At 39.4% G+C, this 26,785-nt stretch overlaps 1 protein-coding gene across 1 annotated transcript in view; it reads right to left on the minus strand.

The window, feature by feature from the left end:
- Positions 1-26,785, minus strand: part of Prex2 (phosphatidylinositol-3,4,5-trisphosphate dependent Rac exchange factor 2) — a 311,821-nt gene that overhangs the window by 222,325 nt on the left and 62,711 nt on the right. Inside the window, exons 2-5 of the mRNA XM_052175955.1 lie at positions 20,158-20,229; positions 18,523-18,645; positions 16,344-16,448; positions 10,212-10,313 (exon numbers count right to left, since the gene is read on the minus strand). Coding sequence (XP_052031915.1) covers positions 10,212-10,313; positions 16,344-16,448; positions 18,523-18,645; positions 20,158-20,229 — 402 coding nt within the window. The remainder of the gene's footprint in view (positions 1-10,211; positions 10,314-16,343; positions 16,449-18,522; positions 18,646-20,157; positions 20,230-26,785) is intronic.

A 26,785-nucleotide genomic window follows, 5' to 3' on the forward strand; every position in this document is an offset into this window, starting at 1 on the left:
GAAGCAAAAGGTCAAATCAATGAGTGAGCATTATTTTCATGCTCGGCTTTTGCAGAAACTGTTGCTTTTCCTCAAACTTTGCTGTATTTTAGAAGGAGGTTTCTTGATTTGAATCAACTATCTCACCTGGATCACATTCTAGCTTTTATAAATCTGACTTCTGTTCAAACAGAAGCGTATCAGTATATGTTAATTTCCTTTGTCTTGGATTCTTTAACAGATCTTCAAATAAATATGCACCACAATTTCAAAACTGAATTAAATCCCTATTTCTAACATCTTTTGAGACACTATAGACTGATGTCTTCATTTCACACATTTTATTTTATTTTCACACATTTTATTTTATTTTATTCTATTTTATTTTCACACATTCTAAAGGGCCTGTAATTCCAAGAATTTACTTCTTAGGTTGCTTGTTAAGATTTTGGGGTCCAGAATAAAAACTTCAACTTCATCTTGGGAAAAATGTAATGTGCATTCCTTTCATGTTAGATCATATCAAACACAAGGTCAAAGTTCATTTCAAAATATTCAACAATAAAACAATATGAACTATATGCTTTCCCACTGCATATTAAGAAATAAAAAAAGAAATCCTTCTGAAATTTTGCCTCAGTGTTTCTGTAACTGTGTTAGTGCCATGCTGATGACAATTGACATAAGAAAACAAGCGACTAAGAATCAGTGTGGTCACAGAAGTCTAGACAGTGGGCGAAGATGTTTAATTTTATACTTCTAAACAACAACTAAGAAGACCTTTTAATATACTTAAAAGATTACAGATTATTCTGCTTTTCTGAATGAAAAGAAAAAACACAAATAAAACTCCCAGCCCAAAAGCACAAACAAAGAATTAAATAGGGGAGCTGCTGGTTGTATGGGAAATGGGAACATCAACCTTCAGGACAGGATGTGGCCCCAGGAATGGTAGCCAACCCTAATCCAAAGAGTTGAGACATGAATAAGGTCTTGTGAAGTAACAACAAACAAAAACAGAGCAAATAAAAACAAATCAAATCATAATTCTAACGGTTGCTCACACTCAGATTCTGAGTTACGCATACCATAACCTTATGCTTTTAATACCTCTTACCTCTGAATAAACAAAACCACTCAAAGACAATATAAACATGATTTTTCAGTATTAGTTTATCTGTATACATAAGTAAATCATCTTTTTCTTTTCCTGTATATGAAAATAATCTTCCTACAAAGGGAAAGAAGCTAACCTCTACCTACAACCTCTTAACTGCTCTCTTACACGTGAGACAAGAATGCATCCATGATGCTATGGTTTGGAGATTTTGTTTGTTTTTTTTGTTTGTTTTTTAAGAATTAAATGTAAACACTTGTTTGCTTCCTAATCAGCAATAAATGATTTAATGCAACCACTTGTTTACAACATACTCTTAACATTCCTGGGCACTTACAATGTCTGGGATTCCAACAGGGATCAGGGATAAGGGTACCCGTGGGTGCACAAGCCCACTGAGTCACTTAGCTGGAAATCTCCAGGGACTCTCAGAACATCAGAACATTCAGAGCCATGCTTATATTAATACTGCATGTTAAATGATATGCCAAAATTGCAGTTGGAGGATCCTGCCTTTGCTTCAGCATAAGACTTTTCATAACTTAACCAAGCAACTTTAGACCTACTTTGTAATAAGAAATCAGTCTTAAAAAAATTTTTTAAGGTTCTTACAAGCTTCAGAGGTGACTCAGTCTATAAAGTTCCTGTTGCATAAACATGAGGACCCAATCTCAGATCCACAGAATCTGTATCAAAAGCTAAGTGTGGTGTTCTACACCTGTAACCCCATTGTAGAGGGTTGGGGCAGAGACAGGAAGATCCCTGAAGTGTATTTGTCATCAAGCTTAGCCAAGATGATAAGCTTCAGGCTCAGGGAGAGACTTTGGTTAAAAAAAAAAATAGAGAGCAATTAAGGCAAGATATTTTGAAGGCAGACAAGCACCCAACAGGCAGATGGCTGGAAAAAGAGGCTGTAGGTAAACAGCCAGGTGGTAAACTTCTGGCCTCTCCATCCAGAATAAACAGAACAAAGGCTTGAAGCACCACCACTCCTCAGCCTCCCAACACACACACACACACACACACACACAGAGGGGGGAGGGGGAGGGGGAGGGGGAGGGGGAGGGGGGAGGGGGGGACAGACAGACAGACACATACACACACACACACACACACACACAGAGAGACACACAGACTAGCAGACTAGCAGACCCACCCACATCCTAACACTGTTAAACTGCCTCTTCTTTGTTTAAGGAGCCCAAAACCAATTAAGAACTTCAAGCCTTCCCTGAAGATCTGGTCTCTGAATCCCCTCTGCACTTATGGAAGAGCCTTCTGTGTGTGTGCTTCTTCACGCTTAACAAAATGTGGTGCCTGCTGTGTCTGAGAATCTCCCTGCCTAGACAATAACATTTTTGGAAGACTTCCCTGTAAATCCTTCTGATGCGTTATCCTGATCTAAATATTAAGGTCAGGATAAACTGAACCAAACCATGAAAACATGTTGGGGGTGACCATTGAGTTAGATGGTGTCCCTTCCTCATCCTGGATCAGAAAGGTCACCACTACTACATTTAAAGTACTGAGGAAAGCACAGAGTGGTAATTTTACTTTTCCCATTTTTTTGATAAGGAGTGCTCACTTTGGACTTAGCTCTAATGCCTTTGTTTCTAAGAGCAAGAGACTTCTTTCAGAGAGCTCTAGCTGAAGGCTTCACAGCTGGCAAGCACTCCTTAGGCTGAGGCTGAAGATCTCTTAGAATTAGCTACAGGCAGCTGGCTCCAAAGAGACTTCATGAACTTTACTCTTAATGAAAATGAAACTCCATTTTCCCCTCTATCCTGACAATCGTAGTCTTCTATGACTGGGTAGGATCTTGTTAGTGTCTTATCTAGTCTTCTCTAACTATGGAGAATCTTGCTGGCATTCTATCGAGTCTTCTCTGGCTACATAGGATATTGTTAGGGTATTATGTATTTTTCTCTGACTGGATGGGAGCTTTGGCGGGTCTTACCTAGTCTGACTACAAACAAGCTCTTCTTGGGCTCTTCACTCCCCTCTCCTAGGTCAGAATACAAGGAACCATGAACAAGACACTTAAAAACTTATTGGACTGTTACATAACCTGGATTCTAACTGCCACCCTTCCAGAGAGTTTTGACTAGAGTCCAGCTAGCTCCTCTTACTATTGTACACCTGAAATAATGGAGGTGGAGTAAGCAAAAATCTGAGAACTGGATCTGAGGGGCCTAATCTGGAGGCTACCTTCATGGCTTACAAAGTATTCCACAAGGACCCTGTCTGGCGGTAATTTAATTGGAGCCTATTTTGATCCACCAATAGCTGAGGAGAGTCTTTGTGATACTTTTTGATGGCTCCTACATTAGTGGACTATAGCTAGCCATAGAGTTTTAAAGATGATGTGAAGATCCAGAGAAATTAGAAGAAAGACCTTCACCCAAGAAAACCCTCCTAGTAAGAGAAATAAAAAAGAAACTAAGGGTCAATTCTGAACTTTTTAGAAACCTAAGTCCCCAATAACTATTCAATTCTCACCCCAAAAAGAAACAAAATAATTATCTATACACTCTCCTAACACCCAAAAGGGATGTTTTTCTCTTGGGTAAGAATCAGGAGAAACAGAAGAGTCATGTTTGCCCATTCCTCCTTTACCCTGGAAGAACTGAATGACACGGAGTAAGGAAGAACTTGGCAGTTATATGTAGGATTCAGAACAGTGTGATCAACCACTTAGCAACTGAAGCAGATACATGAATTATGTTGGAAAGCTGTAATGATGCTATTAAAACAAATGCTAACCCTTTCAGAAAAAAGCAGAGTGCGCGATTGAGCTCTTTCAGCAGCAATGACATTGTCACTACCCAGGCGACTGAAGTGGACAAGGACTTTCCTATAGGGGACAGAGCTAGCCCATCTCTGAAATCTGAATGAGCACATGAAGAATGGAAATGACATTCTTTACTGTGTGATAGAGGGTCTTACGAAGGCTACGGTTTAAACTCTTTATTAGTTCCTGTTGAATACTCCAAGAAGGCAAGGAAGCTTCTACATGCCCTGGGTCACTAGAAGAAGTAATCCTAAAAGGCACTCTCTTGACTCAGCCAATTTCAGACATTCATAAAAAGCTCCAGACACTGCTAGCAGCTCCAGACAAAATGCTAGCAGGCTCTTGGATTTTCATTTTTCTAGGTCATAAACTCAGGGTTTTTTTTAATTATTATTTATGACAGAACCATCATGAAGGGAAAGAGTATCACGGGGACTTAGTGGTCTCTGCTAGAGCCAACTAGATAAATGTCCTCCAACCCCTGAAACAAGTCTAAGCCTAGAGCTTGCTTTACAGGAAGGCCATTTCCTGTTGGGAATTCTCTCAGAGACCTCTCAGACACTGTCCTATCTGTAAGGGAAATCACTGGCAACATCAGTGCCTTCCAGCCTAGTTGACCTCCATGTCATCACCTTCAGCACCATGACAGGTCTGGCAGGCAGGGGGTTCCATACTGGCTCCCATCATGATCAACAATCTTAAGGAGTTTCTGACTGTGAGAAGCATAAGATTATATTCATGACTGACTCAGGGGTATGAGTCTTAGCACTGTCCCTTTCACTTGGTCCCTGGTCCTGAATAGGTTACAACACTTCAGGGTGCATTAGGCCAGCTCCTTAAAGTGATATTTCACTCAACTGTTTGCATGTTCAGGAGCAGAATTCCACATTTGTCATTTCTTTTTAACAGTTCCTCATACCTTGCCTGACTCCTCTGTTAAAAAGAAACATTTTGTCTAGACTCAAGCTCTATCCCTCTAGAGCAGAACACTACTGCTTGTCTCAACAGAAAGCAATGGTCAAGAATGCAGCATAGACAGATGGATGTACACACTATAAAGAAGACTAAAATGGTCACTTTTGTACTTATGTATCCTAAAGATCCTGACTGTTTTCTAGATCAGAGGCAACGTATTCTGAATCTGAAGTCAGAGAAGGACATAATCCAAAGGCTAATAAAATAAGGATGATTGACTGGATGTTATAGCACACAGATCATCCCATTCTTGGTGTTAGCAAAGTCCCTAACAAATAAATGAGTCCAAGGTTTCTATATGATAAGTTACAGAGTGGCTCCCCCCCTCCAGTTGTTCCTAATTCTCACACTCTCCTTACCTAGATTCCCCTAAAAACATTCTTGGGTCAGGGCTAGATGTTTGTTTGTTTGTTTGTTTGTCCTTCAAGACAGGGTTTCTCTGTGCAATGCTGGCAGTCCTGGAACTCACTATGTAGACCAGGCGGGCTTCAAATTCAGACTCTTGAGGGCTGAGATTAAAAGTCTGTGCTGCCACCACCACAAGCAGTTTCTTATCATCTCATATCATTCTTAATATCTTAAAGACAGTTTCTTAAATATCTCAAGTCATCCAACAACCAGTTTCTGTTTGCTTTTGAAGATCTCACATGCAGAGCAGGACAAATTAATTTAATTGTTCTGTTGCAGCAGTTTTGAGATAGTCTTCCTTATTTGGCTTAGCTCTTTCCCAAGACTTGATAGGATGAACTTATCTGAAGACTACCTTGATCCAATATGTAGATGATCTCCTATATGGGCTGACCAAAGAAACCTCATATCCCAAGAAAAGACCCCTCCCTAATTTCCAAACTATCAAATACAAATTCTCTTGGGGAAAGATTCTGCTATACAAAATCAAAGTTGCCTATCTGGGCCTTGTCTTGACAATTGGGCCCAGAGCTTTAGAACCAGAATGAGTCTGAACCATCTTGGCCTTCCTGCTCTATCAAACCTGTTCCTCAGGTTCCTGTTCCAATCCCTCAAACAGATGAAAGTCTTTCGGGGAACTATAGGATATTGTAGAATTTAGATCCCTGATTTCACAATGCTAGCTACACTTCTAAATCAGGCTTCCAAGGAGACAAAATCTTAAGAATTCAACAAAGTTGAATGAATTCTTGAGTCATAGCAAGCTTTCCAGAAACTTAAAAAGACATTAATCAAGACTCCTAGAAAGCCTAAGTTTCATCGGTATATAGCTGAGAGACAGGGAAAAGCTCTGTGTAGTTACCCAGTGCATTGTTCATTTACTCAAGTTATATAGAAAGCTAAGGGATTACATCAGGTAGCCGTGGGCTGATCTGGATATCTGTGAGCAGATGTTACTGTCAGACTCCTGATTCCTGAATCTCAAAAGACTACCCTTGAGCGCCCCCTCACAGTTCACATTCGTGCTTACACTGGGTCATTCAAAATTAGAAGACAAACTTCTAACTCAGTGTTTCTCAACTTTCCTAATGCTGTGACCCTTCAATACAGTTCCCTGTGTTGTGATGACCCTCCCAAACCATAAAACTATTTTCATTGTTACTTTATAACTGTTATTTTACTATTGTTAAGAAACATAATATAAATAATTTGTGTTTTCCTATGCTCTTAGGTGACCCCTGTGAAAGGGTCCTTCTATCCCAAAGAGATCACAAGCCCAGGTTGAGAACCACTGTAAATCTTACAATCGGTTCCTTAAATATCAGCCCTCATGCCAAAGGGAGCTGGAATCACATTCAAGAACTGTCAAAGCATGAATTGAGCTATCCATCTTGCAGAAAAGGAGGAAAACCTCTCCAGTCCTGTTAGGAGGTCTCTAGGGACAATTAATTGTGTAGTAGCCCACCCTGGTCTCTCTGATCAAACCCTGGAAAACCTTTGCTTGGTCTTCTATACAGAGGGAGGTTCCTTTGTGAATAAAGAATAATCTAACATGTAAGATATACTATAGTCACTGACTTCAAAGAGCCCGAATCAGGTCCAATAGCCCCAAACTCTGCTGCTCAACTAGCCAAGCTGAAAGCTCTCATTTCAGACCTGAAACTGTCCTAAGGGATGGGGGAGTCAGCATTTATTTATACATATTCCAAATATGGCCTCCTTATCTCCCATGCCCATTTAACCATCTGGAAGGAAAGAAGCCTCCTCCTAACTATAACAGAGATCCCTATAAAGTATTCTCAAGAAATTCTTAGACTCCAGAATGCCATCCTTTTGATGATTCATGTGACTACAATCATCTGTCCCAGACATCAGAAAGGAGAAGACCCAGTGGCAAGCTGACTCTAAGGCCAAGGAGGCTACACTGGGGTCCACAGAGTGCCCCATCCTCTGGGAGGAATATCTGCTGCCTCGAGAAAGAGCCAACAAATCCCTTGAGAAACCAGCTTTAGTCTTTAAAATCAGAAAACATGAAGGATGGGAGCTAACACCTAATCACGGATTATCATTACCCTACAATGGAAGTTCTAAAGCCCTTTGTCAGATGTGTCATTTGGGACAAGAAAGTATACTCATCCTGGTAAATAAAATGTTCAAGGGACAAGGCCCAAAAGAAATCCATCAGGTAGAATGTGAGCTATCTAGTTGACATAACCCCTCAAAATGGTATCTCCAGATTCATTGGTAGGCACCTACCATGGGGAAGATCTCCAACTAGATTTAACTCACATGTCTGGTGGACAAAATTACAAATATCTGCTAATCTTAGTAGATACTTTCCAGAGTGGATAGGGGCTTTCCTATATGAAATAGAAAGCCAGAGGTAGAGAGGATGTTGTTCTCTAAGATAATTAGCTAGGGTATTGTTCTCTGAAATGATTCCTAGATTTGGAATACTCAAAATTTTCCAGGCCAGGTGGCAGTGGTAAACACCTTTAATCCCAGCACTAAGAAAGAAGAGGCAGGCAGGTCTCTGTGAGTTCAAGGCCAGTCTGGTCTACAGAGCTAGTTCCAGGACAGTCAGGGCTACACAAAGGAATCTTGTCTCAAAAAAAAAAAAAAGTTTCAAGAATGACAATATATTGAGGTGATCTTTTCTTGTTCTGTGTAAAGATTTTCTTTGTACTATTCAAATGCTAATTTCTGTGAAACAGAGAGTTGAGTGCAGCCAGACTTAGGTATTGTTATTCATATAGATACATCATATTTTGTAAACACTCCCTATTTCACCTTCTGACTGGTTTTAATAAAAAACTACTGGCATATAGCAGAGGTAGGTAAGGAAGATGGGACTTCCAGGAAGAGAGAACTCTGGGAAATGAGTCATATGCAGAGAAGATTTCACCAATCAGATAGAGGAAGAAGTAGGCTGGGATGAAAGAACACTAACAGGTTCCTGGCAGAACTTAGACTAAACAGGTTAGTAGGTCAAATGAGCTAGTAGGGTGCAGCCTACACAAAGACCTTAAACATCTATTATATATATATTTATATATATAAAACCTGCATCTTGTCTCAGAGCTGGGGCGAGCATAGAAAGTCCTTACAGCTTTAAAAATGGGCCTGCTCATTTCTCAGGGTCTGACTAAAGCCTTGGAAATTCAGTATCGTCTACATTGTGCTTTATAACCCCAGACTTCTGGTGAAGTAAAACAGGCTAGGCATCTCCTAAAAGACATCTAAGGAAGCTAGGTTATGAAATCCGAGCCCCATGGGTAACATATATTGCCCCAGCCCTGCTCAAACTTAGGACTGAGTCTAATTACCATGTGTCATCCCTATACAGCAAAGCTGTACAATGACCTGACCAGACCCTGGAACAGTCTCTGGAGACTCATGTCATCAGCTGGCAAAATTCCAATAGATCTCTCAGAACTAGAGGCAGGATTTTTCAGAGAAGGACATGAAGGACCTCCCTACTTCTGCCCAGAAAACTTCATACTAATCAAGACATTAGGCTTGAATCAAAAGCCTTTGTCCACTCCTATAGTAGAGGGAATATCTTGATAGGCTAGCCACCCTCAAGGCAGTTGGAGTCAAAGGACTAGACACATGGCTCTAATATACTTGTGCCAAGCCCTGTGCTGCTTCTGGCACCACTGAAACAACAAGAGACCCCAAGAAACTGCCAACTCAAACCAATCCTCAAATGACAATCCCCTCCCAAATTTGATAGCTCTGGGCTATCTCCTTTTGGGTCTGCTAGTTACTGCCACCTGACTATCATGAGTGCTTTTACATAGGCTACAGTATCACTTCTCTTGTTGGATTTTTGTGGGTTTTGCAACCCCTTTCTCAATAACCGTGTTCCCTCCCCAGAATTTAGATATTTCTGAGCCAGATTCTAGAAGGTGAAGCCATCACTGTATGACAGACAGTGACAGGAACGTGAAACCACACTGCAGATGGCAGGGGCAATATCGATTCAGGCTTCCTGCTTTACTCCCCAATTTGGGGGAAGTCTCTATTCAGTGTTTACAATCTGTAATCAGAGGTCTTTTACTCTGTGTTCTATGTGATCTATATCATACACTTAAAATAATTATTTAAAAGCCAAGTGTATTAGTTGGGTATCCATTGCAGTGATAGACACCACAACTCAAAGCAACTTGGATAAGAAAGGGTTTGTTTCAGCTTATTGTAGATCATGAGGGGAAGTGAGGGCAGAAACCTGGAAGTGGGAGCTAAAGCAGAAGCAATGAAGGAACCCAGCTTACTAGCGTGTTCCCACGGCTTGGTTAGCTTTTTTCTTTTTTCTTTTTTTTTTTTCCCACACAACTCAGAACCATCTGCCCAGGGGTGGCACCACCCACAGTGGCTGGGCCCTCCCACATCACAATTGTTAATCAAGAAAATGTCCTCCAGACTTGCCCACAAGCCAAACTGATGGAGGTATTTTCTCAGTAGACCTTTTCATCTCCCAGATGGCCTGAACTTGTGTCACGTTGACAAAAAACTAACCAGCAGACTAAGCTTTAAAATTATGTAATTTTAATCTTCACTTCATTAGCACCAAGTCACCAAAGTATGGAGAAACCAAAAATAGACCAACAGTGGAACTATTTAAAGTTCTCTATAGCTAAAGTGCTATGGAAGCCAATCATAACAATTTAATGGGGTCTCTTCTAAAACTAATGCATTTACCCTAAATGAAGTTCAAACAAGTGTGTGTGCTCTGAAGAGTACTAAAAGCATCCTTTAATGCTCTTTCTACCAAAGGTTTATTTTCTATTCCAGACAGGAATTTATGACAAAACAGCAATTTTTTCAGTAATTATGGTCTATTCTTTTTATACTATTGGTCTCTTTAAAAGATATGTTTCTTTTAAAAAATCAGCCAAATATTAAGGCAATAACAAACACTGTATATAATTAAAATACCTTCAGAAGAAGAGGGTACTTGCATATCCTCTGAATTGGTGTCACTAAGTACCCTTCCAGGGGGACATCTGTATTCTTCCGACCTCCAAGCAGCATGCAGTTCTGCGGTGAAAATAAACATAAGTTCATCTTGCAAACCTAAGGCTGTGAACTAGTCTGTTATAAAATTTTATGCTGAACATTTGTGAAAAATATGTGTCCTTACATACCACGTTACAAGGTACAGTTAAGACCTAGTCTTTCACATTGGCTATAGAACCCAAAGTGAACCTGTATTTAGAATTTAATTTACATATATTCTTCTGAGCAAGCATGAAGGGGAAGGGTTTAAGTAGAGAAAGAGAAAGAGAAAGAGAAAGAGAGGGAAAATAGGGGAACAGATGAAACAGTTATATTTTGTTTATAGGAAGTACAATGTTGTTCTTGGACAGATAGGTCTGCACTTTAGAGGGTTACGAACAGTTGCTACTTTTGTAAATAGACCCAGGTTCAGTTGCCAGTACACAGACTGGGCAGCTCAAAGCTGCCTGTAACTTGAGTTCCAAAGGGTGTGACAGTCTCTTTTGGTGTCCACAGACACTGCATACATGTGGAACACCTACGGGTAATCAGACACATATACATATAGGCACAAATACACACACAGAAATAAAAAATAACAATTTTTAGAAGTCATCATATTGGAGAAAAGTAACTCGAGAAGTTGAGTTCTACTGTGAAAGTTGGGCTTCATTGTTCACTAGTGACACAACTCGAACTCATTTCAGAGTGACTCACTCTACCAAACTGGGACACTTTAACCTGGTGATTATAAGTCTCTGTGCAAGCATGAAGACAATCCAATGTTCTGTTTCCTGGGACACTCAATCAGGATTTACATGAGTCCTAGGAAACAGAACATTGGATTGTCTTCATGCATGCACAGGAAGTACTTGCCTGATTGAGTTTTGTCTACTGATCACAAATTGGAGTCACCTGGGAATAGGAAACCTCAACTGAGAAATTTCCTCCATCAGTCCTTGGGCATATCTGCAGAGCATTTTCTGGGTTGATGATTACTGTAGGCTCATATAGCCCACGGTGAGCTGTGCTATAGTCATAAAAATAAATATGTCCACTGAATAAGTTTCAGGGAGATCAATGACATCAAAAAGTTCCTGAGATAAGAGCATCGGCAAAGGCCCAAGATAATACCATCATCACTCCAAACTGGAGACTGTTATATAAGTCCCACAGGATAACTCTATGAATTATAACTCATTTTATGAATAAGTAAACCAACACCTGAAATATAATGAATATCCTAATGCCATCCAATAATCTATGTTCACTTAGTTTCAGGATATGGACTATCAAGACAGATTCTGTCTGCTGTAGTATGCTTTGAGTCACCTAATCGCTTATTCTTGACCTGTGACTTCTCCAGTAGGACTTCACATAGGTCACTAAGGACACTAAACTAAGTACCATCCCAAGTGATTGCTGCTAAAGATGGGATGCACTAAACAAAACAGTGGACTTCTTACACTCCATAAAGGGAGCTTCAGAAAGGAAAACCTTATACCAAGGAGTGTTGGCCAAACTGCTACCACACTCCATAATGTTAGCCTGAGACTACAATTCTATATGAGGCCTTCAAGCATACTATCCAGTAATTTAACATAGATAACCTAAAAACATACGGATCGCAGAGAGAGAATACATTTATCTTTGGCTGCTGAAAAATGAGGCGGGGGTGTGCAAAAAGGACCTGAGTGGATACCCTGGGAAGAACTGTGAATCACCTTATAAATCACCTGGCCCTCAACTGCCCTCATCCCACACTTACATGCATATTCCTGCTCTGACAAGTTGACTACTCACAGAGGAGCTCTCACAATGCTAAACAAAGAAGATAAACTGAGTAGAGGTATCATAGAAAAACAAGAACTCAGATTGAGTCTGGGCAGGTCACTATGAATAGAACAAAGAAAAAAGGAAAAAAACAAAACAAAACAAAAAGCCCAGTCACTAATCTGAGAAAGGAAAACAGGGACTCCAGACTTGCCATTAAGTTATTTAAAGTGTCAAGTTATTTTTTTAATTTTAAAATTATGGAATATGGGCAGGAGAAATGGCTCAGCAGTTAGGAACAATTACTGTTCTTCCAGAGGTCCTGAGTTCAAATCCTAGCAACCACATAGTGTCTCACAAGCATCTATAATAGGATCTGACGCCCTCATCCGGTATGTCTGAAGACAGCTACAGTGTACTCATAATTATAAAAAAAAATATTGTTTTTAAAAAATTATGAGATACACAAAGTATCAGGAAAAGTTGACTTAATCATAGACACTAAAAACTCTTCAGTGTAGCCAGATATTATATTTAACAAAGACTTCAAAGCAGCCATCATAAGTATATTCAGAAAGTTGTAAGCACCACATTAATAACTGAAGGTCACTGACGGTGGGCAGAGCATAGGAACCCAGAGAGAAGCAGAGGAGCCAAACCAGACATCGGACAAAAAAAGAACGCCATTGAGCAACAAGTAAGTTCACAGAAATCATCCAACGCAAAGAATAGAGAACCAAAAAAAAAAAAAAAAAAAAAAAAAAGAGGGGAAAACAAACAGTTCTAAGGCAACAGGAGAAAACAGCTGTGGTGGCTGGACTGACACTCAGCAGGGCATGGCTTAAGGGCACTAGCTGCTGTTCCAGAGGACCTGACTTTGATCCCCAACATCTGCATGGTGCCTCACAACCATCTGCAGCTCAGTACCAGAACATCTGACTCCCTCTTCTGACTTTCAAAAGCACTACACATACAGCAGACAAAGATCCATGCAGGCAAGACACCTATACACACAAAATAATAAAATACTAATTATTATTTTTATTTTAATGTGTGCAACAACAGCAATGAAGAAAAAGAAAAAAGTATATGATTTTTTTTTCTTTTGCTGTTTCAGAGACAGGATTTTACTATGTAGACTTGGCTGTCCTGGAACTCACTTTGTAGACCAAGCTGGCCTTGAACTCACAGTGATACACCCGCCTCTGCTTCTGAGTGCTGGGATTAAAGCATGTGCCACCACTACCTGGTTTATGGTAACTGTTTTCAATAATGCTTACAAACTTCACAATTTATGTCTTAGTTTGTTCATTTTATTTTAAGCTGGCACCTTGGAATCTGATCATGTCGCCCTGACTAGTCTTCAGCTTCTGAACTCAAAGGATCTTCCCACCTCTTCCTCACAAGGAGCTAGGACCCCAGCCACATTCCATGTGGGCATAGCTGAAATGTCTCAACATTTATTAAAAAGAAAAAGGCTTATCTACAAATGAGAAAAGCAAAGTTATTATCCTCATCTAATCACAGTGCAGTTAAACTATGGAAAGATAAAGACAGAATACTCAGAGTGGCAAGAAGAAGCTGAAGTAGCTTGTAAACAATGTACAAAGGACAGGTTCACTCTCATCAGAAGCAAGGGAAGCTGTGCAGCAGAGGAGTTCAAGTCAAAATTAGGAAAAGCAAAGATGCAATCAAGAGTTTTACCAATAGAACCACCCTTCAAAAATGAAGGCACAGACATTCCCAGATAAACTAGGAAAAATGATCTATAGTCTCCACAAGCAAGGCTGTCAGAGTCAAGGTCAAATCTGTAAGAGCTGAGGTAACAGTCTGTAGCAAATATAAAACACAGGAAAATAAACATGCCTAGGAAAGGCAGTTCTGGCTATGTGCTGTGTGCCAGAACATTTAAAAATTTATAAACAGTTGCTCAATAAGAGATAAAGAGTGAATTTCAAACACCAAGAGATCTATCATAACCATAAGAAAAATATACTTTATCACAAAATAGCATTTAAGGCAAAAGTGATTATTAAATAGAAATGGGAACATAATTATGGATACATACATATCTAACAACAAAGTATAAAGAAAATTAACAAAATTGAAAGCTATAAAAGAGAATTATATTTGAACTCAATACTCATTTTTTATGTGGATAAGTGAACATGAATAATTCACAACTTCATTATTTTGTATAAACAAGAACACACTGTTTATAGTTTTACACACACAGGCATACACACATATGAATGAGTCATAGCTTCCAACATTAAAAAAAGAGCTAAGGATGTAGTTCAGTAAGAGATGTGATGCTGTTTAGTGACAAAGTACTTGCCCAGCATGCACATAGCCTGGACTCCAATGCCAATGTGGAGAAAGACAGACAGAAACAAAAAAAGACAGTAACAGAGGGAGGAAGGGAGAGAGGGAGGGAGGGAGGAAGGAAGGATGGGTAATAATAAAGACTATTACAACTACAAATGTAATAAAAACTTAAAGACCATTCATGTGAACAATGTACAACTTACCCCTATGTAAGATTTACCCCTATGACCAACAATAATGTAATGGTGCTTGTTATAGTGTTTCTATTCAGCAATCTACAATAGATTATAATCTAGATAATATAATAAGGAAAAGGAAGAGAAATAAACTGCCCAAATTCAGGTAACACGACACTGCAAACAGAATACCCTAAGACTCTACAAAAACTAGTATACCCAAAACATGAATTATCCACAAATGAAACTAAGATAATTCTAAACACAACAGTACCAACAGAATAAAATATTCAGGAAACTCATAAAATAAGCACAACACCTAAGTACAGAGTTCTTAAATATGACAAGAAAAGCATGGCCATAATAAAAATATTAATAAATTATATTTCATCAATTTTTTAAATAAAAGAAAACCGAGGCTGGGAAGAAATATTGGAAAGCAATATATTTGATACAGAAATTGTTCCCAAAACTAAGAACATTTATACATCTCTATAATATAAACAGTCCAATTTTAAAATACATAAAAGATTTAAATACATGTATCACCAAAGAAGTCATATGCATGGTTAGTGAGTACAAGAAAGCATTCTTAGTTTCAAATTCAGAATACAATAAAATACCTCAAACCTACCAGCATAGCTATAATCATAGGACTAGTCATACCTAGTGCTGGCAAGGGACAGAAACCCCAAAATCCCAGCACAGGTTTCCGGGGATGGCTTGACAATTGTGGAAAGCAGAACCAGTTTCTTAGTTAAATTTACCATAAGATCCACCGATATCACTGTTAAGTTTCTACTCAAGAGAATGAGAATGTATGCCCCCCAGACAGGCTAGTGCATGAGTGGTCATAATTCATGGCAAACACTATAAATAAGTCTTGCTCAATGTTCATTAATTGATGAGGGAGATTAGCACAATGTGACAAATCTACACAATGGAATGTAATTCAGTAAGCATGACTGTAAAATTAAATGCATGCCATAAAGCTATGCAGTAAAGAAGCTACAGGCCCAATGGACTACGCTCCATGTTTCTCTTCATATAAAGTCTACAGAAACTTGAAATCCGATCGCTGATCACAACACCTATGAGGTATATTGGACAGAGGGGTTACGAATTTGAGGATAGCCTGTTCTATATAACAAGACTATCCAAAAGAATTTTTTTTAAAGAAAATGCCACTGTATAAAGAAAGCAAATCAGTGTGGCCAAAGCAAATGAGGGAAAAGGGCCATGAAGAAACAGGAGAGGACATATACTATACGTACAGGGAAGTACTCTAAAGCTAGACTTTGGGGAAATGGCCTACCAACTCATCTCAGTTAATCAGATGCCAGATATCCCAGAGTTGCCAAAACATGCCTTTAAGTATGTTACCTTGACATTGATTCCTGAGGCTTTCATGAAAACAGAGTAAGGAGTATATATAGGTAGGAGAGCAACTTGTCTTTACACTTGCTTCCTTCCTGTGACTGCCTCACTTCCGATCCTCTAAGGCATAAAAAGATCTCTAGGGAGATGAAGATGTAAGGCAAAGGTGAGCTCTGACCTAAGTTCTTTGCTCACCAGGAACCTAGGAGATTGCACACACATTCCAGGTCAACCAGAAGAGGACATTAGCAGTATTTGTCACACACAAGCTCATCCTAGATCTAGAAGCTTGGATTGTCCATGACTAGCTTCAATGTCTGCATGTGCTAAAAAGTAACTCATGAGAGGGTGTCACATGCCGTCTTACAGGAGGGCTCTCAAAGAGCCAGCGTTTAGTAAGAATTGAACATGCACTTACCAAAAGAAACGTCCGGATTGTCCTTATTTTGTTCAGTTCAAGAAGCAATTTTTGTGCCTTTTCATGGTTGCTACAATATTCATCATAGATACGAAACTTGTCCTTCTGTTAATTATAGAACAGAATAAATAATAATTACTGTATACCCCCACTACTTTGAATTTTAGCCCGTGTGATAGGCATAACTAAAGTCTACAAAGGCACAATATCTCAAGAGATATACTACAACATATATGCATATAAATATGTATATTATTTATTTTCCCCATACATAAATATAGCCTAGAAAAAGAGATAATAAATTTATCAAGATAAGTTTAATGATATAAGTGAGCTAAGTAGGGGCAAAGCTCAGAGAATGAAGTCACTTTAGACAGAGGAAAGAAGCATGTGATAAATCACACAGAAATCATGAAAACACAACCATAAAGTTCATGTTAACTAATCTTGGCAATTGTATTTATGAAGGACATTGACAACAAGACTACCAAGATAACAGCAGACTCTGATGATACAACATCCCAGTGATTGCTTCATGGAAATATGTTTCAGACAGAAAGGCCAGGAAATAGTATTACGGCTACTATCAAACTGCCTTTATTCTGGGAGAAACGAACAAGTCTACAGAACTCCAAAACAGGACCCTGGCTTGGAAATGACCAGGCCAGTGATGGACAGAGATGTGATCTGTCAAGATCTTCTTGTGGTTTAAGCTGCCAGTAAACAACACACACAGTATTCAGTGTTAGAGGAATGAAGAATTTTGCTATCACAATCTCTGGTCTCTCTTACTATCTGTAAAAATGTTGTCAAAGGACTTATGGTTAATAGCTATCAAAGGAGCTCAGCGAAAAAGATAAAAATTTGTTGATCAAATATCAGAACTTGATCAAATATCAGATGTCCTTTGTAATTTCAAAGACGTGCAGTTAGAATAGTAAGCACTATTTTATATAGCCAGCAGCAAATGTATCGAATTACTTGCCTCAAGAGATGATATGAGCCAGAACAGGAATAAAGTTCAGAAATAGCTGAGCAACATTTATGGGTGAGAAATTTATAATGAAGTACTAAGGAAATGGCTGTCAGGGGGCAAAGTTCCCATGACCATCTTTGGCCTGGGACGGCAGCTTCTCCAACTGGCGGGGGCGGGGGGGGGGGCTGATTCCTCTCTGAAGGAAAACTGGCTTAAGGACATGGATATGAACATCACAGCCTCCACCATAACCAAGAAATGCACAGCATAATCTACTCAGACCTGATGAACAGCTTGCTTTGACAGAGTTATATTTATGAAATACAGATTACAAAAAGAGCCTATTCGTCCCATATAGATAAAGTAACTGCAAGATAAATGACTACGTGGAAAACATACACAATGCCTCATTGGGGATATAATACTCTCATCTACTTGTTTAAGGGAGACAAGTCACTGGGCAACCATTTGATTTAAAGAGGTATTCAAAGAATAAGCATCAATAGAATGGGATCAACCATGACATTTTAAAAAATTTGTTCTTATTGCATGGATATCCTTTTGTTCTTAAAAACAATTTTCACTAAGCAGGAGGCTTCCTCTTTTGCAAATTGGTTACATAATTCCAGCTACCCTGCACATATACACAAAACTGATAACAAGTTCCGTGGTCCAGACAATTCAGCTCCTAACCCTCATTCTTTCCACAGCTCTGCAAACAAACTTCTGAGAAGCCACCCTGAAGGAAAATCAGTCACAGGAAGCCAGGGTCTGTTCTCCTCCAGGTTTGCTACCAGCCAATTAACAAGGGAACGTTCTGACCAATAAGGGGCTCCCAGCACCATTAAAAGAGTGAGAAGTTTCTGCCTCAAAAGAAAAATGTTCCATGTTTGAGGGAAACATAAAAATCCATTCATTATGAAACAGGCTGGATATTCATTAGAATTCAAGGCTACAGAGGATGCGAAGAGCTAGCTTGTCAGGAAAAAGAAAAGACTGTTTATTCTTTGAGTGAAATGGATGATGAGAGGCTCCCTCCCCTTTTCTGGCTTTGAGGGCAAGATTTCATTGGCCTTAAAAGACCCCAAATTTCTGGTGCCCGACTTCACTTCTCATACTGAATTCACACACACACAGTACTCTGCCAAGATGTGATCCTTAAAATCAACAGTTTGAAAATAAGCAGGAAAAAAAATTTCCTACAAAGTGAAGGAAGCAGGTTCCCACTTCCTGTTGTGCATTGGGCTCAGGATGTAAGCATTCTTCTACGACTTTCAAGAACTCCTTATGTACGGCGAGGATCTCCTCGATATTGGAGAATAACATCTGTAAAACAAATGCACAGATAAAGCCTGTAAGTGTAGTTGTGAAGCAAATTTGAAAAATTAAATGAAAAAGCCCACTAGGACACAGCATCCTAGACAGAGAGCTACACCACTGCACCTCATACTCCCACCTGGAAAGCAGAATATAGTTTGTGGACTTTTCTATTCCCACAGAACTCTGGGGATGAGGAGACTGTAGACACTTAGGAAAAAGCATGGGGATGGGGGTCGACAAATCCCAGCCTGCCAGTCCTAGCCTCTTTCCAGAATGCCTGTAAGTACAAATGTGGAACAGACTTGCTGACAGGGTTTCAGAGAGGCCCTAGACCCTGTGAAAGCTATTCTGGAATGAACCTTCCCTCCTGCTTCTGGCTTGTGTGTGGAAGTCATAGTAGGGTCAACTGCAGGGTCACTGTGCTGCACCCAGATGGCAGAGCTGGGAACTGCAGAAGGCTAGCAACACTTTGCTCACCCTGAAACACCTTCACAGATGCTTTCTTCCACCTGAAGTTGCTGTCAATGAAAGTTTTAGAGGCCATTTCAACCACATGTTGGTTTTCTTTGTGCCCAAAAGCTTGTTAACAGAAGTTCCAATGGTAGAAAAGCCTGCAAGTTAGATATATAATCTAGAAGGAAATAGACTCAGAAGAATCTATAAAAACCTTGGACTTTTATTAATAAAACAAAAAAGTTAGCATAATCAGCAACCACTTCAGAAAACAATTTTTATTTACCATTTTTTATTTCTTTTTGCAAAATGTTCACTTTTCCTGTGTGTGTGTGTGTGTGAGTGTGTGTGTGTGTGTGTGTGTGTGTGTGTGTGTATGTGTGTGTGTGTGTGTGTGTGTGTGTGTTATGGCTGGGGATGTGTATGAGGGTGGGATGGGGCTGGAACCCAGACCCTCAAGCACTGCATACTCTGCAGCAACTTCCCCTGGGTTAGCAGTGCTTCTCAGGTGGATCCCGTGGTGATGTCTTCAGTGACCTTATTGCTATCCCAGAACACATACGACCACTAAGCTCTGGACCGCTTTCCTACGTTTTACAAGAAATGCTTATGGTATTACTTTTATATTGCAGCAATACAGTCTTTTTTTGCACTCCAGTGAACCTTCCAAATCTTGCTCATTAGAGATCGTAGAGATTGGGATTCCCATTTCCCCATTTCTTGCCTTCTTGAACTACTCCAGCAACTCTCTGCCATTTGGCCCAATTTTCTCACAGATACTAAAGTTATTATCTTCTTATTCTTATTTTTCTTCACCTTTTCAAATGGTTTCATGAGCTTGGTAAACCAAAAGAATATTCTACAACATGTAATCTGTAGAAAGGTATCTTCCTTTCCTTCCCTAATTCCTAGCTCCCTCTTTCAAATTATCAGCACAAGTCACTGCTTCAGGAACTCACAGTGGTGCTGACAGGAAGCTGATGAGCGCTACGGGAACAACTTTTGGACACAGCATCAGTGTCATGGTACCCAAGCTCAGCTGAGGGGCTAAAGCTGCCTCCTTACCTTCACTGTTTCCTCTGTCACATTTTTATCAACCTTTGCTGCAGCACACTGGTTCATTCGATGCAAGAAGGCCTGTGTGAAACAAGAGAAGACATTATGAGGACAAAGCTCATGTCACAAAGTGACTCTGTACTGAGCAGAATGAGATTAAGTCCCATACAAAACCAAAACTTACCACTGGGCATTGCAAAGCACACCTGTAATACCAGTGCTTGAGCGGTAGAGGAGGTAGGATTGTCTAAAGATCAAAGCTAGACAGACCTCCATACAGTGAGACCTTGTCTCAAGCAAACAGACAGAACTGGAAGTTAAAATTCTAATTGCTGAGTATAATAGCTTTGCAATCATATGTGAGACTATTGTTCAGTGTTGTGCCTCCCTGAGAATTTTACTTCCATTGCAATGCTGAAGCAGAGATAAAAATGATCAAGTCTATATGAATTAAATTCATCTACCTGATCCTCAGAATTCAAGGGTAAACATTTAGGATCATTGCTTCCTAAATTTTAAATGTTGCAGAGCACAAAAAGACCAAAATATAATGAAAAATGACATTTCAATTAAAAAAGCAAAAGGACCCAAAATTCTAAAGTAACTCTGTTAGTACTGTGAGATAAAGGGAAAGAGGGAGGGAGGGAGGGAGGGAAGGAGGGAGGGAGGGAGAGAAGGAAGGAAGGGTCCCTCTCCGGAGCATCACTCCGTAGCCTGCCTTGAGAACTCTGACACCATGAGCCTAGTGAAAGTATACAACTTCCCAGGGCACATAAAGTTCAGGGTGCCTCTGGCTATGACATTTAAAAAATAAAAATTACAATAAGAATCATACCTTTGACATGTTATATTTGTACATTTAAGGTGGAAGATGATGAAGACACTGATCATAATGTCCCCAAATTATCACCCTCAAGGCATTACTCGAAAGAATAACAACTGAGAAATCAGTCCTGGACTCAACAATATATGTCACACTTAAAGTGGGCTTTCCTTCAACTTAGTAATTCTACTTCTAAGAATCTGTCCTAAGAATATATTCTGACAAAAATACTCATTGGTCATAAAAGTAATAGAACTGGAAACAACCTAAAGACCCACCCATACAGAAATCATAAAATAAAATCATGTAATACTGCAGTACATTCATATTGCAAAAGCCCAGTTGGACATAGTTGTACTGAAAACAATACTCATATATATGTATATATGTATATAAATAAACATACATGTATACATGAGCAACAGTCATGAAAAGTTGGAGAAAATAATTCACAAAGCGGCATACTGACATGTAAATATATATGCACATATTTGTGTGTGTATATATATATGTATATATATAAATGTATCTATATGCACATATATCATATCAATGTTACATATATCATATCAGTGTTTGTAAACTGAGAAAAAATGGCCAAAATATTCTAAAATTGTAAACAGCAGCTACCTTCCTAGAGGTTAGGAATGGGACTTCTGTACATTTCAACACCTTTTCAACTTTTGGCTGTGAGCTCATTATCACTTCTGTTTTTAAAAAAAAAAAAGCCTACCTGAAGAACTTCGGATGGCGGAGAACCATCTTAAAAAATGCTCAACTTCATTAGTCATTAGGGAAATGCAAATCAAAACAACCCTGAGATTTCACCTTACACCAGTCAGAATGGCTAAGATTAAAAATTCAGGAGACAGCAGGTGTTGGAGAGGGTGTGGAGAAAGAGGAACACTCCTCCACTGCTGGTGGGGTTGCAAATTGGTACAACCACTCTGGAAATCAGTCTGGCAGTTCCTCCGAAAACTGGGCACCTCACTTCCAGAAGATCCTGCTATACCACTCCTGGGCATATACCCAGAGGATTCCCCACCATGTAATAAGGATACATGCTCTACTATGTTCATAGCAGCCCTATTTATAATTGCCAGATGCTGGAAAGAACCCAGGTATCCCTCAACAGAAGAGTGGATGCAAAAAATGTGGTATATCTACACAATGGAGTACTATTCAGCCATTAGAAACAATGAATTCATGAAATTCTTAGGCAAATGGATGGAGCTGGAGAACATCATACTAAGTGAGGTAACCCAGACTCAAAAGATCAATCATGGTATGCACTCACTAATAAGTGGATATTAACCTAGAAACCTGGAATACCCAAAACATAATCCACACATCAAATGAGGTACAAGAAGAAAGGAAGAGTGGCCCCTTGTTCTGGAAAGACTCAGTGAAGCAGTATTCAGCAAAACCAGAACAGGGAAGTGGGAAGGGGTGGGTAGGAGGACAGTGGGAGAGAAGGGGGCTTACGGGACTTTCGGGGAGTGGGGGGGCTAGGAAAGGGGAAATCATTTGAAATGTAAATAAAAAATATATCAAATTAAAAAAAAGGAAAAAAAGCCTATTTAAACAAAATCAAGGAAGACCCTGATCTTACCTACCATCAGCTTCAGCATTGTTTATTGTTCCTGAATCATCCAGTTAATACCTCAGATTCCCTAACTACAAAATAATAACTCAACTCTCCTGCAGTCATCAAATTAAATAAAACAAATACAGAAGTATTGGGCATAACTTAAATTTTTATTAAAAATTATATTATAATTTTTGAACCACCTTATAGCTTTTTGATAATTTTCATAATTTGAAATATTTTTACAGTTATATATAGTTGGCCATGGAGGAAAAGAATATTTGAGTCTTGTAGCTTTAAGTACTTATTTTATTAGTATTATTCAGTTTAATTTCAGATTTGTTTTTCTTAAATACTTCCCAAATCCTCATCCCAGCATGATCCTTGCCTTCTTCTTCTTAGCTTTACAACAACAAGAATGTTGTACATGCCTCGTTTACATTTCATATTGACCACATAGTAAACAGGTAATGTTTCATGCAAGCAAACTTTAAACTTCACCTCTGCAATTATAAATGTTTCTTCATAAACAGGACCCAGCACATTCTTCAGACACTAAAACAAATCCTGGAAGTTGTAAAACTGAGTCAAAATAAGAGTTGGAAGGAAACATGTAAACTAATAAAGTACACCACCTAGCCCTCTCTCGTTTGTATCTTCTGTCTTTCGTGACATTGGGGAACATGCTGCTGAACTGCATAGGAAAGGAACAGGAACTCACTAGCAGTCCTGCCCAGTCATTCCCCAAGTCTTTGTTTTATACAACAGGAAAAGCAGACTTTAGATGGCTTGCTTGGAATGCGCAATTGTGAAAACTCTGGTATTTTTAAAAAAAATGCTAAGTCTTCTGTCCTGAGGATCAACATGAAGACATCTTTTAATAGGCTTTATCAACAGGTTCCTTAGAGTTCAATGGCTGGACATTAAGCCTTCTCAGAGCAACTACAGAAGCAGCAGCAAGTCAGTCATGAAGGCATGTGAAGGAATTCACACAAAATTCTCTGCATTGAATCATTTTCCTAAGTCCACAGTTCCATTAGAATTAGATCCTCTCTGCCTTGACACAAATATGTTTCCAAATAAGCCTTAGAAAACAACATTTAATGCCCACGGTTCACATGCATTGTATTAGGGTTAAGACATGCAGAGTCTAAACGAAGGCTCCCAACTCTTCCTGGAGCCTTCCTGAGAAGGAAGACTCATTTCAATTGCACTGTGAACAGGACTCTGGTTGTTCTGATAAAGCAGATCCGGAGCCTACCTTCTGATAGATGCTGCCTTGTTGATCTTTCCAAAGGCTGCCAACAACAGAGAAAAGCTATCGAGTGAACTACAGTGGCAAGACAGATTTTCTCATTTCATCTTTCATTTCAGTTCAACATCAAATATTCATCCCTGTGTGTGACCCCTTTACCCAGAAACTTTGAGTTTTATGGAACCATCCAGGAGATGCCTCCCTGGAGAGTCACAATCTAGGTTTTATCAACTGTGGGAATGTAAGCAGGTATTCAGACAAGATAGACAAACCACATTTGGAGAGGGTGAGGCTTCCAGATGCTTCTCCAAGGATCTTGTAGCTCACATGTGTGCCAGCATGTGCTCCCCTTTTCTGCATTCCAACAGTGCTTCCAACCCAACATTTTCTGCAACCCTCATAGCATGGGCTATCTTTCCCCAGCTGTGAGCAAATGCTTGGTTTTCTCTCTATCTTTCCATGTTGTTTTCTTCTAACTATAAGTTAGGCGAAAGCTTATATTAAATGTCAAATTTCAAATGCTGACTAAAGTTTAATAACACTAAAATATCATAGATTTGCTACCAAGAGAAGGAAGAAACTCATTAGGTAGACGAGAAAAACACAAGAATTTCTTCCTTGTTTCCCCAGCTGTGTTGTTACCATCCAATAGCATGTAAAGCTCACATGGCTTCATTCTTGGCCTGCATTTGTATTTGGAAATTTCGAGGCTCCAATGCATCTCCTTAAGCTCATTTTTGCCTTTCCTATTATTTTCACCAACTAGACCTCCATCTCTCTCAAAAGTCTCATAAGTTTTAGTATTTTACACATTAGATTCTAGCCACTCCATGTCAACCTAAATTCACAATATCATGAAAGCATTAAATCTTGGTACTCCCATAAATATTTCACATATAGACATATCTTAGCATCATGAAATCATCTTGGAAATGTGGCTATGAAGAATGGGAAGGGAATTTGCATGTAGAAATGTAAAGGGCAAATTTCAAGAGGGATTGTACTGTTGTAGGAAAAAAATACTCATTCAATGAAAATAGATGTAAAAATTATTAAGGACAAATATTTTTCTTTTGCCTTTTAAACTTGAAATATTATCATACCTCAGTTCTTTGGGATAGCAATAAAGTGTATTTTGTTTTTCTGAGAGCATACACAAAATCTTGCTAAATCACACAAGCCTTCTTTTACTCAAACATCTAGTGGATAGTGGTATCATTTTTAGGAAATGGAGAAAATTCAAGGGAGAAAAGGACTTGGAAGTAGGAAAATCAGCTTGTTGGGACAATGGGGAGTTTGAAATGTCTACTGAGCACCAAAATGGAGCTCCTGATCAAGGAGCTGGCATACCATTTGAGGTTCTGAAAGATTCTCCTGTGCTCTTTCTGGTGAGATCGGCCCTCAGTGTCACTGGCCTGAAGATGTAACTTGGAAAAGGATGGAGAGAGAAGGAATCATCAATCTCAGTCCATAAAAGAAAGTATGCAGAAGAACATGGCAAAAGGCTGCAGGAAAGAATCCAGGGCCTCTCCATAATGCAGGGTATGTCAGAAAAAAGCACAGGAGACAAGAATTCCAATAAGAGAAAAATGAAGGTAGGAGAATCGTGTCCCAAACACCAGGGCAGGAAGAGGTTACAGATAGGGAAGTACCAACCAACCAAGCAAGATGGAGCAAACACCTTTGGTCCCTAGAGAGCCTGAGCAGTCTGGTGGGCAGAGTGGTAGTGAGGGCATGGCACCCTCTATCTATCTATCAAGAGGGATTGTACTGTTATAGGAAAAAAATTACTCCTAGTAATTAGTAGTAGATAAAGAAAAGTTCTAAAGAAGTTTTGTGGAACACAGCAGATAACTTAAAAACTACTGCACCCGGCGACATGATCGTCTACCTAAGTGACCCAAAGAACTCCACTAGAGAGCTCCTACAGCTGATAAACAACTTCAGAAAAGTGGCAGGTTACAAAATCAACTCAAGCAAATCAGTGGCCTTCCTATACTCAAAGGATAAGCAGGCTGAGAAAGAAATTAGGGAAATGACCCCCTTCACAATAGCCACAAACAGTATAAAGTATCTTGGGGTGACTCTTACCAAACATGCGAAAGATCTGTATGACAAGAACTTCAAGACTCTGAAGAAGGAAATGGAAGAAGACCTCAAAAAATGGGAAAACCTCCCATGCTCATGGATCGGTAGAATCAATATAGTTAAAATGGCCATTTTGCCTAAAGCACTATACAGATTCAATGCAATACCCATCAAAATCCCAACTCAATTCTTCACAGAGTTAGAAAGAGCAATTATGAAATTCATCTGGAACAACAAAAAACCCAGGATAGCTAAAACTATTCTCAGCAACAAAAGAAAATCTGGGGGAATCAGTATCCCTGACCTCAAGCAATACTACAGAGCAATAGTGTTAAAAACTGCATGGTATTGGTACAGTGACAGGCAGGAGGATCAATGGAACAGGATTGAAGATCCAGAAATGAACCCACACACCTATGGCCACTTGATCCTCGACAAAGAGGCTGAAAACATCCAATGGAAAAAAGATAGCCTTTTCAACAAATGGTGCTGGTTCAACTGGAGGTCAGCATGCAGAAGAATGAGAATTGATCCATCCTTGTCTCCTTGTACTAAGCTCAAATCCAAATGGATCAAGGACCTCCACATAAAGCCAGACACTCTGAAGCTAATAGAAAAGAAACTGGGGAAGACCCTTGAGGACATCGGTACAGGGAGAAAGTTTCTGAACAGAACACCAATAGCGTATGCTCTAAGAGCAAGAATTGACAAATGGGACCTCATAAGGTTACAGAGTTTCTGTAAGGCAAAGGACACCATCAAGAGGACAGATCGGCAACCAACAAATTGGGAAAAGATCTTCACCAATCCTACATCAGATAGAGGGCTAATATCCAATATATATAAAGAACTCAAGAAGTTAGACTCCAGAAAACCGAACAAC

The sequence above is a fragment of the Apodemus sylvaticus genome, chromosome 3, assembly GCF_947179515.1.
Source record: "Apodemus sylvaticus chromosome 3, mApoSyl1.1, whole genome shotgun sequence".
In the NCBI taxonomy this organism is placed as follows: Eukaryota; Metazoa; Chordata; class Mammalia; order Rodentia; family Muridae; genus Apodemus; species Apodemus sylvaticus.